Genomic DNA, 19,943 nt, shown 5'->3' on the forward strand with positions numbered 1-19,943 from the left:
AGTTAATATTTTTACATTTTACTTGCTGACAGAATTAGGATGGGTGTGGATAGACACTAACCAGAAACAACATGAAAACAATTACACAGATAAGAGCTACAGGATAAACTCACTTATTTCCCATTTCAGAGCGAGAAATCTACTGAGTTAAATGTAAATACACAGCTGAGATTGCAGTGTAGGTGATTTATCTTTTCTGTAAAGGAATCGTTTCTACATGTCTTATAGACTGAGCCATGAATTGTCTCAATTCATTTTGTCTGAGCAATAGCAGTGTACTCAAGCTGAAAATCTGAGTCATTCAAAAGGTTTGATTTAAAAATAGTCATCTGTAATCCTGAATAAAGATAGCAGACATCTATTTTTATATGGGTTTATAGGAAAATATTAGTGATGCTAGTCCAACAGTTCAAAGATACAGACCAAGGGCTGCAATATTTACTACATACTTCACTTTTCCCTATAAATATAATGTAAAACAGCCATAGTGCCATTCCAATTATTACTATAGCGTATCAGTTACATTAAGAAACACGTAACTCTACCTCTGGGAACATTAAACTCTCTCTGCTAAAAAACAGACATATCTGTGTTAAACAACGCAGTTTACTACTAGAAACAGGAACAAAGACAAGAAATTTGTTGGCAAGCCTAACTCGAAGGAAACGACTACTAAAATGCATTCCAGCAAAAACACACACCCTGATGTGACCAGCAAGATGAAATGCAGAAAAAAATCTCATAACTGGGACCCTGTTCAAAGATACGCAGGCCGACTCATGACGTGTAAGGAAAGTTAAGTTTGTTTCTTGAAATATCTTGGTGCAAGTCCAGTGATTATGGGTAGGATAAGTTAGCTTTTACGGTAACAAGTGCTATGTGTAAACAGCAATATAAAATGGAACCATAAAATTAATGTTATCCAACTTTTTACCTTTAGTTAATGTGTGTTTTTTTTTTTCTGGACTCATTGAGAGAATGGAGTGCCTGTCAATCAGGCATTAAATTCAAAGCCTTCTCTGATCACTGAACAAATCCTAAATTACAGCTTTGTTCTGTATCAAAAAGCCTTTCCTAGCACCCCAAAGAGCCAGGGGTCCAACAGCCAGCTACAGAATTAGACAGCACGTGTATCCATTTCCAGATGGCCAGCAAGAAGCTGAGAACAAATGTGGAGCCCAAAGCCCAGTTTTGCTGGAGACATTTTTTGCGCAAGCCCACAATAACTTGTACTGCACTTGTTGATCAGAATTAGCCACTTAGTTCAGAGGAATTTCACTCCTGCCTGGGGTTAATTGTGAGATACTAAGAGATAAGGGTATCCAGCATTCAAGACTTTACTGTGAATAACAATACCTTGGCTTCAATCAAGATCCAAAGTCAGCAATCTCTTTTATAAATCAAGGTGCCATCTAACCCCTGCAGAGGTTGCTTGGTTGCAAATATGAGGAAGATCTGCTGATGTGAATGACGGCTTTTTGCTCCACTGAATTGAATGATGGCTTTTTGCCTTAAAGACCGTGCAATTTTGTAGCAGAGCTCTCCCATTGACAGCTCACAACTGATGTTTGAACGTCAAACAGATTACTCAGGTCAAGCCAAAAAAGACAAGGAAGGCTCAGCAGAAATTCAAGACTCAAGAAATGAGTGGGAAAACGGCAAATGAAAGGGAACCTTACACAGAAGCATAACCCTTGCCTGAGGCATCATCCTTAGCACAGACAACTACGCACATTACTGGCCAGGTGCTGAATTTATATGACAATGAGAAGATTAATCACAGTAATTGCTTGTAATTGCACATGTCCTAGTTGTAATGGGTGTAGCCGAAGTTAATGAATGAATCAGACAAGCAAAACAACTATCTTGTGCCCAGATCCACACTCCTCTGTGGCACTGAGCAGTGACCCATCTCATGTAAAACACAACCACCCTACTGTACTGTCTCTCCTGTGATTTTGGCTTACTATCAGTGACCAGTGACCATAACAAAGCCAGAGCCTCTGTGCATGGGTCCTGGGTATTGCACATTTGTGTAACATACAAATAACATCCAATAACTGCACATTTGTATAATATACAAATAATGCTTTACAACTTTTCGGTCTGGCCTGAATCAACCTACTTCACTGGGAATCTTCATATGAGCCCTTCTCTGTGCCATTTTACCGCCCTCTCAGCATAAGTCCATATTGCAGCTTATGAAATCATTTCAGCCCTCTTCTGTGCCAAGAAACATCCCAGATCAGGAAAGCATATCATCTCCAGTGAAGAGGTTTCTGAGTGATTTTGGAAGTCACTGCCATTGTGATGTAAATGTGTCAGCTGAGACGAGAAGAACATGCTTAGGAGAGTAATTAGACTGATTATAATAACAATTAGAATAGTTAAAAAAACTATACTAATAAATAAATGAATCATTGCTTACAGATGCTTGAAGAAGCCTGAAAATTTGATTCCTGAATCTGTAGAAAACACTGTTGGTTTCTCAGCAGGGAGCTGTGCAGAACGGCCAGTTCCTCCTGCCTGGTCCTATAAGTAACTCCAGATCAGGCACTCTGACTTGAAATTATAGCCCCTTGCAAGTCAACAGACCTTTGGGCCATATTCATGACCCCAAATGGACATAAGCAGCAAAGTCTAGGCTTCACCATCAATCCAGGGGAGCAAAAAAGCACAGGCATACTTGAAGGTTCAGCTGCTAATACTGATTCAAATCACTTGCTCGTTCTTGTACCCAGATCATGGTTAAGTTCACATAATATTAACAAAAATACATTTGGTAATGCATGTAACTGAAATTCAGTGCAACATGGCTAGAGGGCAAAACACCTTCAGGATGACTTCAGAATTAGTGCATTCATTTTTCATGACAGCATTCCTCCGTGACCCCTTTCGTATCCCTGCAAAAATCAACAATTTGCCTGAAAACAATGTCTGGGCTTGAATTCTGCAGCATCAGATTCTGCCTTTGACCTTGGACAAGTCACCTGTTCTTCCCTGTTTTGTTTCCCCAGTTCCCATTTAAATATCATCCACTATGGCATTAGTTGGGACTATTTGTTTAAGCTGTGATGGACTTGGGTTTTTTTTGTTGTTTGGTAGTGGTGGTGGTGTTTGTTTTAAATAACTTACCGCAAAAAAAAAAAAAAAAAAAAAAAACTTTTCAGTGATGCCTGATCCTGGCCCATGGAAAACGAGGAAAAAAAGCAAAAGAAATTATAGGTTTCTCTTTTCTGTTTCTTCTCTTTTCTTTATCCCATTAACATTTCTGTCTGTTTAACTGGAAATCCATAAACAGAAAGCAAAGACATGTTTCACCAGTCTACACCGCGGTATGAAATTGAATCACACACAAAACAGGGAGGAGAGATCGGGCCAAAAGGGTGTGTGAGCAAGAGTCAGACTGCTGAGGCAACTCCCTGCCATGCCTGCGGGAAAGGCACTGGGGCGATATACCCCAAATATTGGGGGACACCCTGCCCTGTCACTGTCAGGCAGACAGACAGAGGGGACCTGGGAGATGGGGAGGAATGGAAACAGGTCCCTGCTCGGTGTCACAGGCGAGCCCCCTCCCTACCTGCCTCACCTCCCCAGGTGCCCTTACTCAATAGGTTTGAGGCCCTGGAGCTCCAGGGACAGGATGGTGAGGATGTGGGAGAAAGTCCATACAGAAGGCTGTCTAGGGAAAGGAGGTCAACTGGAAGTTGACTCCACACCTCAAGACTGCCTCCACCAAGAAGGAAAGAAGGGTAATGGTCATAGGCAACTCCCTTCTGAGGGGAACAGAGGGCCCCATATGTCGGCCATAAGTCTGCTGCCTACCTGGGGCCCGCGTCAGGGACATTACCAGGAAACTTCCTGGCCTGGTTCACCCCTCCGATTATTACCCCTTGGTGATAATTCAGGCTGGCAGTTATGAAATTGCTGAGAGAAGCCTGAAGGCTGTCAAAAGGGACTTCAGGGGATTGGGGCAGTTACTGGATGGAGTGGGAGCACCGATGGTATTTCCTCTAGCTTCTGAGCTCCCTTTAATGAGCTGTTTTGGGGGCTTTCTGCTGTTCCACAAATGGCTGTGAACAACTCTTCTGTCTTTGAAGTTACTTACAAGTAACCAGACGTGTACCAACAAGTCAACTTTACCCATTCATCTAACCCAATCTGATAGCTTCTTCTGCATGGGGAATCATTTCAGTTTCTACCTGGCCAAAAGGAAGTTAAAAATTAACATCTCCTTCCCAGACTTTCATCATTATCAGAGTTGCCCTTATTCCCCTCACACCTGTCTACCTTCCTGCTAATCTTTCTTATGAGAAGAGGACACATCTTTTGGTGCTTAGCCAACCTGCCTGCTGCATATGCTTTGCAGTTGTTTTTTTTTTTTTTTTTACCACAGCCCATTCTCAGGCGTTATGCGTGGGCTACAGTACCTCAATTCCTTGTGGCTCACATCAGCTCTTCTAGAAGGGGCTTCACTGCTCACCAAGCCCATTCAACCTCACTATAAAGCACATAACGGCACACTTGAGCCTTCTGCTGGACCCACTCCACAAGAAACAGGCACACAAATGTAGCATTTCACTGGTGACCAAAATCCAAAGGGTATCATTAAAGTCACAGAGCAAGCAGGGCCACAAAGCATCCTGTTATCTGACTTACCTCTTACAGTGAGGGGAATTACACGGGGGCTTATTTTGGCTTCTGACAAGCCTGCAAAATTATGTAAGACAGCACAAAGTCCATCTTAAACAGGCTGACTAAAGTCAGCATTCCAGCTCCTTTCAGTTCAGCCCAATAGCCCTTACTCAAACATGGAAATACTGACGTGATGGATAGCAAAACTGACCTCTTGGCACCCAGCACCAGTGGCACCACAGGGACTGCTCCTATTAGGAACGTGTTGGCTTGGCAGAGCTGATCAGCCCCAGTTCACTGTGCCACGTGCAACTTCAGAGTTGTGCCAGGATATTGACTTCTTCCTGGCAGGGCCACACTACCCAGATACCCAGAATAACTGGAATTTCTCCATGGCTTACAGAACACTGCCTATCAGCAATAATTTTCACTGTTTTAACATATTTGTCACAAAGGAAACTTACTAGTCATCATGAAAGCATTGAAATAGTAGGCTTTTATGAGCAGTTGAGGCCACCTGCTTACCTCCTCCCTTCTCCTTGACTGCACCTGAAACTAGTAGAAAGCGTTTAATTTGTTCGTTCCCAGAAACCTTCATTTCAAAGTGTATTTGAGGACAGCCTGACCTCCCGTGCAAAGGCAGCCTGATTTACGGTCCTTTGCAAACCCTGAGTAACCTCGAAGGAAAGGTAAAGGACAAGAGGCGCAATTCCAGGGAATTCCCAAGAGCAACCATATCTCTAGGCTCCCGATCCCGGTATCTCTCTTCTTGCCATTCAAAGTCCGCTAAATTCTGCACTTAAATGTGTATTAACATCTAAGTGCCAAAAAAAGCACCTCATTGTGCACAACCCTAACCTCCGATATTAACCGACATTAGAGGCTGACGATGAAGATGCTGGTGGCACAATGGACATACTATCAAGGTATGAGTACGTTTGTACTTGTAAATCTACATATTTAAAATACTGCTACAAAACTTCATCACTCAAGTTGGCTAAGGCTCTGCGTGAATCGTCACAAGGACCACTGTTCTTCACAGCACACCCTTCTCTGGTGCACTTGTTATCAGGGCATCTCCAGGACAAATAGACATCCTGCTCCCACCTGTCCTCTTCCCCAACAGCTCTAAGAAGAGATTGAGGTCAAACATGCTTTTCTGTTTACAGAGCATGATAAAGTAAAGGGAATTACACAAAGGCAGATTTGTGGATACAGACCTCCAGATATAAAAACTTCTTTCTTCTTTATTGCAAGGAAAAAGGATTTAGGAGGGAAAGAGGAAGAGAAACGATGGTTTCCTCTCCAGTGGTTTTGCTCACTGTCCTTCAAGCAAGGCAAACACATCTACATAGACAAATGTCTACTACTATCCCTTTGAAGCTGTTTTTTTTTTTTAGCTCAGGACAGACTAGCAGAGGTTGTCGATGCAGATGGACACAACGAGAAATGCTATTCATACAGCAGCTTGCACAAAAGGACCTGGAGACTCTGCCCAAAGGACACAGAAAGCCTGTCCTGCCTTTGAGACTGAATTACATTTAATGCAGCCACCAGACTGTGTAGAAAGCACTGTCAATAAGACTGCAAGGTCAAACCATCCTGTGCAGGACGTGGGATTGGTTGGAGGACCAAGGAAACAAATCCCAGAGAGGAACAAACTTCTCCATAGCATTGAAGAGTTGGGCTCTGGAAGATGGTATTAGAGAAAGGAAAAGGGGATCAAAGGAGGCTCTTAAGGTCAAGACCCAAATTCAAAGCAGTGTGATGGCTGAAGGCCATGGGAGCACAATCTGATGACTGTGCCAAAAAGCTCAGTCTGCTTGCACAGGGAGAGAGGTGTCAGGCATGCGGTTTCATGCCGTTCTGCAGGCACGTTCCTGCAGCCCTGCCCTGCGGAGGGTGGGAGACCATGGGACTCTCTCGTCTCTGACTGTCTGCTTGTGAATTCTGCAGAGTCAGGGCGAGAAATAATACTGAGAGGATGGCCCTGGGCCAGGCAGACACCACAGGTAACAGGCATCGCATACTGCTGCCTAGCTGCTACCTCCCCACAACCATTTTGCCGAAGACATAGCAGCCTGCCCAAAACACAATGAGGAAAAAGGACATTTAGGTGATTCTACTCCTTACCTTCTGTTCTCCACTAGGGAGAGGGTGAGGGCTCTTTATTTCAGTGCTCTTCATCTCAGTAACAGAGGCCTGACAACTAGCTTAATAATACCCTCTCAAGTGTCCCTCAGCAGGACACAACATGGCTTTGGGCACGACAGCAGTGAAGGGGAACCCAGGTGTTGTGAGGCACTCCTGACAAAGCACACTTCAGCAAGGCATTTCAATACTACTGAAGGGTTGGTACTGAATACACAAGAACCCAAAATCAGCTGGGTGCTGTTCTCCTGGGCTAACACCAACTCTTACTGCTGGCAGGGAAGGAAGGCTACAGAAGCACACCTGCCAAGAGGCTGCAGAAGCCAAGCCTGCAGGCACAAAACCTTCTCCAAGGCAGGAAGAGAAGGGAGAAAGGCTCCGAGGATGCTCCTTGCTCGCAGGGAAGCTCTCTGCCCGCCAAGGCAGGGTGCACAGGGGTGGAGGACGGCCCTGCCTGGGCTGCCTCTGCCCTCTTGTGGCTGCCTGACAGAACACCAAGGCCACGCTGCACTGGGAGGGCCAATTACATTACTTTTTAAACACAGAATCCGTAAGATTATTTACAGATCTCCCACTCTGGAGACAGCTCTCAATCCAAACTGCACCCGCTTTAACACAGGACAGAAGTTGAAAAGCACAGAGCAGCCGAGCAGGGCAGCACCACAGGGCTATGGCAGGAGGAGGCCAGCCCTCCCAACTACTCCATCGTACCTGCTGCTGGCCTCAGGGCCAGGCAAGCGTCACTGCTACCTGTCGGTGTTCTCCACGTCTCAGAGGTGGCAGGTCCTTCCCTCTGGGTGACTCTGGAAACTGAGCTGCCTCTGGTGGCTCTCCCTCCCTCCCATGAGATCTGATGCCAATGAGAGTGAATCCAGTCAGGGTAAATCTTACCCTCACCAGCCTAAACTGATCAGAGAAGCCTGAGAGCTGTGGTAATAGACCACTCCTCCTATTAAAGGAAGGCAACACCCCCGTTTATACAAGATTGTAGAAGGATTTTACAAGGAGTAAAGGATGGCAGGGTTATTTGGAGGCCTCACCAAGTGTTACTAATGTGAGGCCTAATGCTGTTTTCTGCTCTGTACCTCTGTTTCGTTTCCCAAAGGCCTTTGATCTCCTGTTTTCCCCTCCACAGTCATCACAGCAATACAAGAGATCTTCCTTGTTAACTTCCACAGGTAAAGAGGAGAGCAAATGATTTTACTGAAGCCAGAGCAGCCTCACTTCCCAACCTGAGAAGTCTGAGGGCTGCTGCCACAGGTCAGGCACACACTGCGACAGCAACCAGCTGCCACCTATCACTTGTGCCTGCCTCTTCTGTACCACAGAGAGCTGCCTGTCATGTGTGTCCACAAATAATGATGACCCAGCCACAGTCCCCCTTCTCCTAGAAGGTTATGAAGGACAAGAAAGGGTCTGCAGGAGCTGTATTTATTTGGAAACGTAAAGCAGGCTCCAGGTAAAGTCTGAGTGGCCTCTCATTTCAACTAATTTCATAGAATGGTTTGGGTTGGAAAGGACCTAAAGACCATCTAGCTCAAACCCCCCTGCCATGGGCAGTGGACACCTCCCACCCAAAAGCCCCATCCAGCCTGGCCTTGGGCACCTCCAGGGATGGGGCAACCACAGCTTCTCTGGGCAGCCTGTGCCAGTGCCTCACCACACACATAGTAAAGAATTTCTTCCTAATATCTGGTCTAAACCTATCCTCTTTTAGTTTAAAGCCATTACTCCTTGTCCTATCACCACTCCCTGACAAGCGCCCCTCCAGATTTCCTGTAGGCATCCTTTAGGTAACAGAAAGCCACTATGAAGTCTCCCCAAAGCCATCTCTTCTCTAAACTGAAGAAACCCCAACTATCTCAGCCTCTCCTCGAAGAATTAATAAATCCCAGCAGCTGGTTCTAGTGGGGATAAAACTGCATTTGGTGTTTGAGTTACCTTTTGGCCCTCCCCAACCTCACAGGATGAAAAGTCACCTCAGCATTCAAGTTAAATCACAGCTCAGCAGGGGAAGGAAACTGAGAAGTCCACTGGGAAAAACACAAGTTATTTCTGCGTCAGCTCTGTGAAGTATTTTGCTGCCCAGTCTCCTGCTCATCAGACTTAAAAACTGCTTAGTGGATGTTTATCCTTGAGAGCCACAGCACCTTTCCAGCTGCTGCACCACACAAGGGCAAGCCAGGCACAGCTAGAAAAGTTAAACATGAACTAGAAAGCTGTGGAGTCCATAGGCCAAAAACCTACCCAGCCAAGTCTTCATGCTATATCATTAAGGGTGCATTTGTAATAGCAGCCTCTGAAACGCACCCATCAGTTCTGTCTTCACTTGGTGCTAGGAAAAGCAGGAGACTGCTCTGCAAGGAAGGAGGAAGATCCTTGAATTAACCAGCCTTTGGGATAGCCAGGGTAACCCATGCAGTGCTTCAGGCCAGTAAAAGAGACCACAGCTGAGCAGACCTCAGTCTCACTTAGCAAGAACCACACAGGCCTGCCTTGTAATAAGAAATGCCTGTGAAAAACACTGCTTGTTACCAAAATACTGTCACTTAGCCTCCTGCTGAAGTCAAGAAACAAACAGCTACAGGAGTAGGCAGACTGATAACAAAAACTGTTGAAAACCTAGTCCCTTAAGAGGCACACTGGCAAAAGAAACAGAGCATATAGCTGCCTGACTGCTGCTTTCAGAGGATCTTCGAGCTCAGCAGCCCTGATAGAAGGCTCTTCGTCACTTTCTTTGGCTGCTGGTATACCATTAAGTCCAGAAGGAAAAGCTAAGTCCTCCCACAACTTCAAGATTGAAGTCAACACATCCCCACACCCCCTCCCCACAATGCCATGCCTTTAGCCATGTTCTAGCACAAGACCTCCCCAGTAAACATGCAGCACAGGGCTTGCCACCATGTCAGCCTTTCCCCTTGGCCTTACTGTGAATACAATCAACCCCCAGCCTGCCCAAATGAGGCAAGGTTTTGGGGGGGGGGGAGAACTCAATACCTTCCCCAAAAACTCCAGCCCGTCATTCTAGATCAAACCACTCAGTCATGAGCCAGCCAAATTTGATTTTTCTTTTGGCTCCTGAGCTCCCACAGACACATGCTCCTCAACCAACCTACCCCTAGAACTGCAACCAGACCTTTAATGAGGTTAATATCAAACGTTTATTTTTCCTTTATTAAAGAGCAGGGTGCACCCATCCTGCTGTTAATGGAGTGACTTCATATTAATTTTCAAGTTGTTCTCTATGCTTTAAATGTAAGTCAACTAAATACATTTCTCTAATTCCTTTTATCTCAAAGTGCTTTACATAGTGACACTGGGAGGGGGGCTGTCCTACAAGCCATTTCCTACATGGAGATCATCTCATTCCCAGTGCTGTAACGTAGGCACATCTGGTGTGCAATGTAGCAGCTCATGGCACAGGATGACATGCAGAGATCAAAAGCTCAGGTAGAACAGATACAAGGAGAAATTACCAGGGCTAGAACTGACCTGAAATCTGCAGCTGGTGAAAGATATTATTATCTTCTCCTCTGCAAAAGCTGACGCCAAATTACATCAAGTCTGCAGACACCAACAAAAGAAACGTAGGGTATCATTGCCTCAAGACCCAGCCACATTCTCACCCGAAGATATATTGTCCAGGCTTTTACTCCACATTTGAAACACATTTCCTCAGCCAAGAGTAGCTGATGCAGGCACTCATCTAGTTAGGGTGATCAGCACGAGTCAGAGGCAGCTCAGCTGTGTTAAGTGAAAACAGAACCAGGGTGATAACAACTGGCACCTGCAGGTCAGCCTTTTCTGAGCTGAAGGAGGTGGATTCAAAGCTATTTGATTATTTTTAGAATGTGTTCTTCCAGCTCTTGGGACAATGAGGACTCAGGTGTCACGTAGCTACCAACCCCTAGCAAATAATACCATTTGTGCTATAAGGAAAGGAGCCCCCTGAGGAGCAACTCAGTGGCATATAGGAAGTGTCTGCTCAGTGACAGGAAAACCTGTGCTCACTAGGGGTCTTCCACAGGAAGGTTTTCTTGGATGTGTCGTGAAGTCACCCTTCCAAACCAAAGCCTGTGTTCCCCAATCTATTCCTCCCTCCCATGGACAAAACCACAGCAGCTCAGATTTCTTACAGCAAAGATACAAAATTCCTACTGCAGCATCTCCCAGGAGAGGATGAAACTTAATGGAGTTGAGGAGAGCAACCTGGTTCTGGGAACCAACATGCTAACACAGCAGTTATGATGACAGCAGAGACAGGGTGACACGCCAGAGTGCAGAAACTCCAGGTGAGATGAAAAGTGATATCCTTCCCAGTGGATTTTGAAACATACAGTCGCATCCCTCACGTGTACATGCAGAAACATCTCAAATTTCCTCATTGGGGATGGCAGCCTGAGAGATGCTGGGTTTCCCAAAGGGACATGCATCTCTAGGTCTGCTGTTATATTAAGGAGGAAATTTTGGCCTCAAGACTATGCCCAGCCTGGGCAGGCTCTTTCTGGAGACAAAGAACCTGTCCTGGAACTGTGATTTCTATCCAAAGTGTGAACAGTGCCCAGAGTAGTAACAAACCAAAGGCATTTGTCTGTGAGTGACATATGTACCTAGGAGCACCATGGGGAAATTCTGCACCAAGGATTGTCACATGGCAACATTTTCCAAGGTCTCCATCTGCCTGCTACAACTACAGCAAATTGTCAAGGCCAGGAGAAAACATCCTGCACTGACTGCAGCCAAGCTGCAGCCAGCTGCAAGTTATACAATTTTCCTTCTTGCTTTCTTCTCCCAAAGGTCCCAGGTGCTCAGCTCTGGTTGTTCCCCCAGCCTGGATTACAAGTTCCCAGTGCCAAATCCCCAGCTAAAAACAGAAACAAACCCCTCTTGTGACTCATCTGGCAGAAAGCTTCTTTTGCAGGCTTCTTTAAAAGGAGCATGGATGAACTTGGAAACAGGTAGTTCATGGTTCTCCATAAGATTATTTTGTGCTGCTGGAATCTATAGGGCTGTTAAAGGAGTAAGTTGTCAGCAGAACCTATGTGTATGGCTAGGCAACAGCACCCTCTGCCCCAAAGAATGAGTGGAATAGACAAACGGACAGACAGCCAGCATCTGTCCTGAAAGACTTGCTTACAAAGAAGGGAGCCCAGGACTCCTGCCTCGCACATGGCTGGCCTCAGACTATGCCAAAGCAGATTGCATATAAAAACAGAAGTTTAAAAACAATGGGTATACACTGCGTGTCTCCGTAGAGGACAGTCTGTAGACAGTCACCCAGGACCAGCAGCCAGGACCAGCCCAGCTCTCAAGGGGTAGCTTCGCAGCTGCACTCCAGTCACAGCTGGAGAAGCGGGACAGCTGGAGGTGGAACTTGTGCTTTTTGCTCCATGATCAGCATCAGGCATAGGGAGGTAGGGGAGGGAACAAGGCCACTGCTGGAGAGGCACCTCATTCTTCTGTTCGGCAGGCTGCATTTGACAAGTCATTCACTCAGGAGCAGTTTCCTTCCAAGCTCCAGGCATCTGCTTATATCTCGTTGGGATAAAACCCAAGTTTGGCCAGAGACATCTCTCTCCGGAGTCGCATAACCTCCCAGAACATCAGCTCCACTACAAAGCAAAAAGTGGGTGGGGAAGAAGAAAAGAAAGAAAAATCAGTAAGAAAGGTATAACTAAACACCACCTCGTGTCACACTGTGCAGCCCCACCAGGCTCATCCCACAACTGAGGGAGGCAGGCATGCTGGAGGGTCCAGCAGGACTGGCCCATCGGGTCACCCCTAACCAGCTCCACCCCAGGGCAATGCTCCCAAGGAGCCAAAGGGCAAGGAATAGGTGCACTTATCCCTTCTACTCGTGCCTCTCTTTTGTCATTTAGCTGTTTCTCAAAGATCCAGGGAGATCCCAAGCTGGCCCCGTTCCTGTCATGCTGAATAGGGCCTCAGAATTGCCCCAAGTGGCTCACAGAAGGCCCCCACTGCACCCAGCTACCTTCCCCTCTTACCGTCCTGCCTCACCAAGCCCTGCTGGATATAGCGAATGTACGTGAAAAAGTTGCACGCTGCTGTGATCTGAGGAAGAGAGAAAGAAAAGGGAGTCAGATACAGAACTGCTTTGCCTGTCAAGGGGCCTGCCACCTGAGAAATAGTACCACGTATCACCAGACAGAAAGACATAGGAAGAAAGCTGATAAAAATATCCAAGTTCTGGGCATCTGCAATACCATACCAGGATATTGCACTACCCACAACACACAGTGTGGGAATTTCTACTGCAGGTTTAAGACGTAACTGGTCACTAACTAATGTGGCAGCAAAGTCTACAAGCTCCCTTCTAAAGCGCTGCTCTCTGACTCAGTGAAAATCTCTGGAGTTAAAAGTTTGTGCAGGAAGTCTGCATGCAGGGAGGTAGGGGAGTTTCTGACACATTATGGTGTGACGAAAATTAAATCAAGCTAAGTCCATGTGTTGCAGGATTGGCTCTTCTGATATACAACTCAAGAAAGCAAGAACTTTTAAATGCTATGTTGAATTACAGCCCTAGTGGCAGCATTAATAAATCATTCACCTTCTCCTTTCCCTCTAAAGGAAAGGACAGTGTGTTCTCATAACAATTTGAGTCAATAATCCGTACCAGAACAGTAACAAAAGCCAGCATTTAAAGAGCAGAAAATCATGGTGTTTTATAAAGGAGAATGATAAATAAATAAATAAAAACCAAATTCCTGTAATGAATCAAACCATGGAAGTGAACACACTGAAGACAGGTTGCCTGAATGAGCATAACCCAGAGCACCAGGGCCTGAGACAGGTCTGGAAACCTCCGCATTAGCCACTCTGATCAAGAGCCACCACAGCTCTGAGAACAAACTCAAGCCCCACAGATCTCTGTCAGTTTGAGGGCTGACACAAGAGCTCCTCCACCTCAAGGCCTGGAACAATTTTGGAGGGCTGACGCACCCTGGGCAGGCGGAAGACTCACCCTGGCCCTGCAGGATGGTGAAATGTAGTAGTAATTTCCAGAATCCCCCAGCATGATGCGGTGCTTGCAGGTCCTGGGGAGGCCGCTTAGAGCACACTTCCTGCAGGGAGAGAAAACACCACTTCAGCCTAGAGCAATCCAGAGGCACAGCAGAACACAGCAATGCCACAACCTCAAGACTACCCCCAGGAGATGGAAGAGGGAGCTCAGAAGCCAGACCCATGTCAGTGAGCATTAAGAAGGAAAAAACACGGCTGATAATGAGCCTTTTGCACCTAGGAAGATCCTATAAATGGTGAGGCTAGGAGGCTAAATATCTGCTACCATAAATTATTCCATGCCCAAGGAAACCAAGGAATTACCCTTCCATGGCAGACAGCCTATGACAGAACCACAGAAAGTATGAAAGAGGTAAAGCTGAAGCATAGTATAACAAGTGTCATCCGGGCTCCTCTTCAACATCCTCTAACATGACGTGCAAGATGTCCCATGAGGTGTCCCTGCTTGGACTTTTTCCATGCACCAAGCCAGCAGCAAACCTCTAAGTCTGCCACACTGCAGGAAAACACATTTAAGGGCAGCCGATAACCCTGAAAGCATTACACGGGAACTCTGAAAGAAAGATTGTAAAAATAAAGCCTCCTCTGATGGAAAACAGAAAGCTATCAGGTATTCTGTATGGCCTAAGGCTTTCACATCACACTTTATCACCACCAAGTGGCACAAACCCTGTTGTCACCAGCTACTCGTACTGAGAACTCAAAACGAGCTACACTGCAGCCTCTATGCTAGGCTCCCCTTCATTAATTTACACCTGATCTGAAGCCTCTCTACTTGAAGCCACATGGGGTGACTTTGTGCTGACTTCAGGGGGCTCTGATAAAGCTTGATGTCCCTAAGAACAAGCCCATCCCTTCCTGTGCTGACAGGGAAAAAGGTTGACTTCACAATTGGAAAGAAATTTCAGACAAAGTGAAGCAAAGTATAATCCTTTCAAGACAATACAGCTCCCAGAAAGATCACAAAAAGATGTGACCAGCAAGGGTGCAGCATGCCTCTACGCTCTTGCCATTTCCTTCCATTATTCTCAAGATGAATGGTTCCCAGTACCAGCCAGTGGTCCCTCCTTTACCATCACTTAAAGCAGTGAAGCAGAATTTTCTGCTGCACAGTCATTACCACGTTTCCCCAGAAGAAGCAGCATGAGGTGGGAAGAGGGACATCATTCCCCAGCTGCACAGATTACTCTGAGAGCCATGAAAGGTGACAACACACACAGGAGCAGATGTGCCAGAGAGCTTCTGAGCATGTCTTGGTGCTAGCTTTCCACTGCTACCAAGAAAATATTAGCTGCAAATATTAGCTAGGAGTGGAAGCATGGGTTGTGAGTGTTCAGATGCATAAGAAGCAATCATTGCCCAAATATTAACACAACTTAAAGGGATTAAATTCTCACAACGTGCAGGATGACCGATACCTTTGTAAACAAGATACCTTTAAGAAATCCTCAGTTGGAGCACTTCAGCATACTAGAAAAAAGAGAATCCCGCTGGTCACTCCCAGCTTGCTTGGTACCACTTCGTGTGACACCAGCTCTCACAACCCTAGCTAGCAGTAACCTAAACCACAGCGTTTGTACCTACGCCCTTAAGCACTCTGTACACCTCAGGGCACTCTGCTGGGCATGCCATCACAAAAGCCAGTTATCCTCAGCGCCTCCTGGCCAGCATTTTGCTTTGATGCTGTGTGGGCAACGTGGCCAACGCAGTCCCTGTCTGTCTAGACTCCTGAAAGCCTTGCACTGAAGTCTGTACAGTAGGGTGGCAAGGACCCAAGCTTTCTCCTTTTTGCTCCACGGCATGACCAAAAGTGCCATAAAAATCTGTATTTTGCATCTGGGGGACAAAGAGGGACAAATCAAATCCCTTTTGGGGCATTTATTACCAACAGCAAGATTCCTTACCACCTTGTCTGGGTGGAAATTAAACATGGTTAAAAGGTTAGCTTAGTTCAGCTCTAGCCTCAAAGCTGCTAAATCACACTAAATTAGTAACTTGTTAATGGATTAGAGATCCTTGATCACTGCCTAATACTTCACTTACATTACAATTTGTGACTGGAACCCACTGCAAAGAGAAAAAAAATAGAAAGGAAGCCGACGAGGATAAATACGGGATGGGTTGTTACGGGCACGTCTGACACGTGCTCTTGGAATAATTTATCTAGAGATGAGAGAAAATGCAGAAGAGAGTGGTAGGAAGCCTGTATGTGAGCAACATTTACTGTTGCAGGAACATCTTTGCCTAGAAGGTGCTCTGCTTGAAGGGAAGGGGGGGAAGGACAGAGAGAGAGAGCGCTGACTGAAATTGAACTCACTAATTGAATAAAGACCCCTATCTTAGTTTGGAAGATCATGTCACTCCTGCTAGAGTTCCTCTTCCCTGAGGCAATCTAAGTTATCTGTCACATCAGACATGGTCACGCAGCTCTGGAGCCATGCCCCCATTCCAATGGCATGGTGAGAGCATCAGGTGGGAAAGATGACACGCAGCAAGACGGGATCTCTTCTGATCTACGCTCAAATCCACCCGAAGCACCAGCAATGTCAATAGTGCAAGGTGAGCTCAAAGGTCTCGCAATTCAAGAACATGAGATAACGCAGCTCCGATTTAACCCTTTCACCCTAGGTTACGCACAAACCTTCAGAGAACATTAAAAGTTTCTTTCTTAAGAGGGAAAAAAACCTTTTCCAAGCTGAAGGTACTAACACATCACTAAGCTATCCCCCAAGCACTCAATTAGAGTAGATCAGCTCAGTTGATCTAATCCTTCTCGCATAAATAAGCTGACCTTCATCACCACTGATCATAGGCTAGTGGCACACTCAGCTGAGCCCTCGTAACTGACTGAGGCAGGCCTGGCCAAACTCTGCTAGGCAGCCAGAAAACACCATTGGCAAAAAAAAAAGCAAGGGAGCATAAGAAAGGTTCCTTACTTTGGCCCACCGCAGTCTTCTGCTGACCCTTTCACCACAGACAGCGCCTGGGAAGCAACCGGCTCAATGGTGAGTGTATTCTGCTCCACGGCCGCTCGTACCAGCTCGGACAGCTGCAGCAAAGAGAAGTGACTGAAGATACAGATGCACAAAGCTCACTTCCCTAAATGTGCCCTTTTAGGTCTGTCAGACCGTGCAGTTTTTTGTCTTCAGTTTCCAGCACTCACCTCCTGCTTACTGAAGTCCAGACAAGGTCCCACATCTTCGCGGTAAATTCTGTCCAGGAAGGAGCAGGATTTATCCAAAGTTGGAGATTCCTTCCAGGACTGGAACTCAGCAAATAAAACGGAGTCGACCTGCAGCAAACATCCAAGAGGAGAAGGAAGACGGAAGGTGGAGGGAGGGAAAGATACCATATCAAAAGGTATCTGTTACTGTGCAGGTAGTGTAACTACAGAACATCTACATTGGCATCTGGAAAGGCTACCACAGAAGTGTTTCAGGGAAGCTGGCGTACTCTGATGATCTTTTGTCTCTCACCCATCTGCAGTTCTGTGGCAGACCCATACAAAGGGCTTCTTCTGCCAGAAACCTGCAGACCCCTCTCTCTCCCACCTTCCTCCAGGACAGGACAGCATCCCTGCTGAAGGAAAGCCACCACACAGCCGCTGAACTGACCGAGCGCCCACTGCAGAAATGAGAGCAGCTGAATGGCAAAGCACAGCAGCAACGACACACAGGACAAAGAACACTTCTGTAAGGAAAGGACTGCTATAGAAAAGGATGAATTGGGAAAAAAAAAACACTATTAATAGCCATCAACAGGTCTACATTCAGTGAGCCCAAGTAACAGGGTATGCCAGCCCTTTAAAGGCCACTCCAAGTCCAGAGCTCTGCTGTCTGGGGGAGCTGCAGATGTAATGGGAATACTGGGCAATCACACAGGCTCGCAGGGACAAGCTGAACATCAAACTCAGCTTTCCCAATATAATAGGAATACCTTTCCCAATTCCAATGCCTGCTCATTGCCTTTTACAGATGGGCTTGCAAGAATTACCACTCCTCAGCAACAAGGGACCCAAGAGTCTGCTCCCACCCCTTGACCAGCAGGAAGGTTGCTCCCTCCAATGCTGCCTGGCTGAAAATTCTTCAGTCCTTGAGACTCTCTGGGACCTGACACTTAAACCTCAGACAGCCACCACCGAACTGAGAGGGCGCATCCTTAAAAGGCCAGCAAATCCTGTTAAAGGTGCTGAAAGGAAAAACAAAACTAAGAAACTACGCTGAGCAGTACAAAGGAGACGAGTGAACAAAACTGGAAAAGGTCTGAGTTCTATCACACTTGCTGTATGCTACGGAGACTGCTTACCTCGCCCCAGAAGAGAGCTCCAGAGCCACAAGACGGAAAACCAAATTCAGAAAAACAAAGCAAAAACGGAGGTTAACATAAAATGAAACTAGAACTGAAAGGCTAGAAGTGTGAGAGGCCGATGGGTCCCTCCCCTCCCCGATCCTGACCAGAAAGGTTACCTGCCGCAAGGACGAGCAAGCCTCTGCCCCCAGTGCCTGCCAGCCTGGCTCACAGGTGATGCGGACAGCCTTCCCGGGGGTGACACAGAGGAGCAGAGAGAGGGCAGCAGGTACCCCAGACTTTGAGGCAAGAAGAAGAGACAGACAGGAAAGGAAAAGGTTTGAGAGAGACAGGCAAGAAAGGGAGGTAAAAATACACAAGACAAAACAAAAGATACAAACAAAGGCTCAAGGCCTCTCTTCCAGGGAATTAAGCATGCTGCTCAAGACATCACACGGTCACAAACCACAGCTTCTGACTTCAGCTTGAGGTACAGAAAGGGAACAAAAACTATTTAAGTTTTAGGCACAATTCAGGATGGGACGTGTTTTCCATAAAGCACCACGTATTTACTCTCTGAATGCCAAGTTCTGCCTTATCACCTCTCATCGCCTCTCAACCAGGCCTTTAAAGAACTCAAGGGACAGAAATGAGTAAATTAGCAAAAATCACCCCACTCCTGATACATAAACCTACTAGTCACTTCAGAAGCTGTAGCCCCAGGACTTTAAACTCCAGGATATTTGCACAATGTGGAAGTTGTTTACACAAATAAATGGAATTGAAAGCATTGACAGGTCCACCTCTTTAACAAGCAAGTCATTTATAAGAGCTAGCATTTCTCTACACATCATCAACACAGGTTTTGCTGAGACTGAGCTAAGAACAGTAAAAATGAACTAACCAGTCAGCAATAAAATTCTCTCTGCTTACAGTAGGCAGAGAGTAACTTCTACCATGTAATCAGCGGTTCACCTAACTGGGTTCTCAGTCTGGAACTCCTCTGTCCTGACTGGAGGAATGGTTAGCATTAGGAGAGGTCACAGGACCTTTAAAAAAAAAAAAAATTAAAACCTTTTTCTTCCTGGCCCTCAAATTAGCTTCTAGCCAACTACGTGTTTGACTCCAACTCCCAGCATATCTCTGAATGACCAAGAGAAACCAGTACAGCAGGGCTTTACATTTACTGAACTCATTTTTTTCCTTTATTTTTTTTCCTCTGACATAGCCTTTGTTCCTCTCTGCCTGTGAAACAGACTTAAAGGTCTTCATCTCTCATTGCTACTGCTCTCAGGGCAATTGTTATAGCCAATGCTGCCTGAAGCATTTCGTTCAAACTAGCAACAAGAGCACCACATAGAAGCTGACAAGGTATAGCCATTGAATTTACTGCCAAAAAGCGAGGTTACCAGTGCTGCCAGCACAGTCCTGTTTGGTGAAAGTATTAGTTTCATTAGCAGCCCTTCTGCATATACGTTCTCCCACAAGCCAAGTGACAAAGTTTCTCCATGTTCTCTTAACAATTTTTTATGACAGAAGCCACAGCTCCAAAAAAATCACTAAGGAGACATGTTCCCCCACCACATTCTCACTCATTTTCTTTCTTACTGATCAAGTGCCACAACTTGCACCCTTTCTGCTCTTCAGGGTAGCTGTGCATACATCTGGCTAGTGGAAAGGTCCCAGCCAGAAAAGTCCTGCTAGCAGAAAAGCATTACACTCATGGTCACAGCAGGCAGATGACTATTAAACGATCATTGAAGGGAATTAAATATAGTTTGGTCCAAAGATATTCACAAATGCTTTGTAGGCTTCTCTGCCCAGTCCTC

General features: G+C 46.0%; 1 protein-coding gene across 13 annotated transcripts in view; it reads right to left on the reverse strand.

The window, feature by feature from the left end:
• The window catches only part of RAB3IL1 (RAB3A interacting protein like 1), a 67,555-nt gene that overhangs the window by 39,850 nt on the left and 7,762 nt on the right, over positions 1–19,943 (reverse strand). For 12 of the 13 annotated variants that reach the window (XM_083840376.1, XM_083840377.1, XM_083840385.1 and 9 more), the window contains exons 6-10: positions 16,991–17,119; positions 16,764–16,876; positions 13,769–13,868; positions 12,792–12,858; positions 7,498–12,398 (exon numbers count right to left, since the gene is read on the reverse strand). In XM_083840376.1, coding sequence (XP_083696502.1) covers positions 12,316–12,398; positions 12,792–12,858; positions 13,769–13,868; positions 16,764–16,876; positions 16,991–17,119 — 492 coding nt within the window. In that variant the 3' untranslated portion in view covers positions 7,498–12,315. The remainder of the gene's footprint in view (positions 1–7,497; positions 12,399–12,791; positions 12,859–13,768; positions 13,869–16,763; positions 16,877–16,990; positions 17,120–19,943) is intronic. The other variant, XM_083840378.1, reaches the window with a different exon arrangement.

The sequence above is a fragment of the Anser anser genome, assembly GCF_964211835.1.
Source record: "Anser anser genome assembly, chromosome: 5".
NCBI lineage: Eukaryota > Metazoa > Chordata > Aves > Anseriformes > Anatidae > Anser > Anser anser.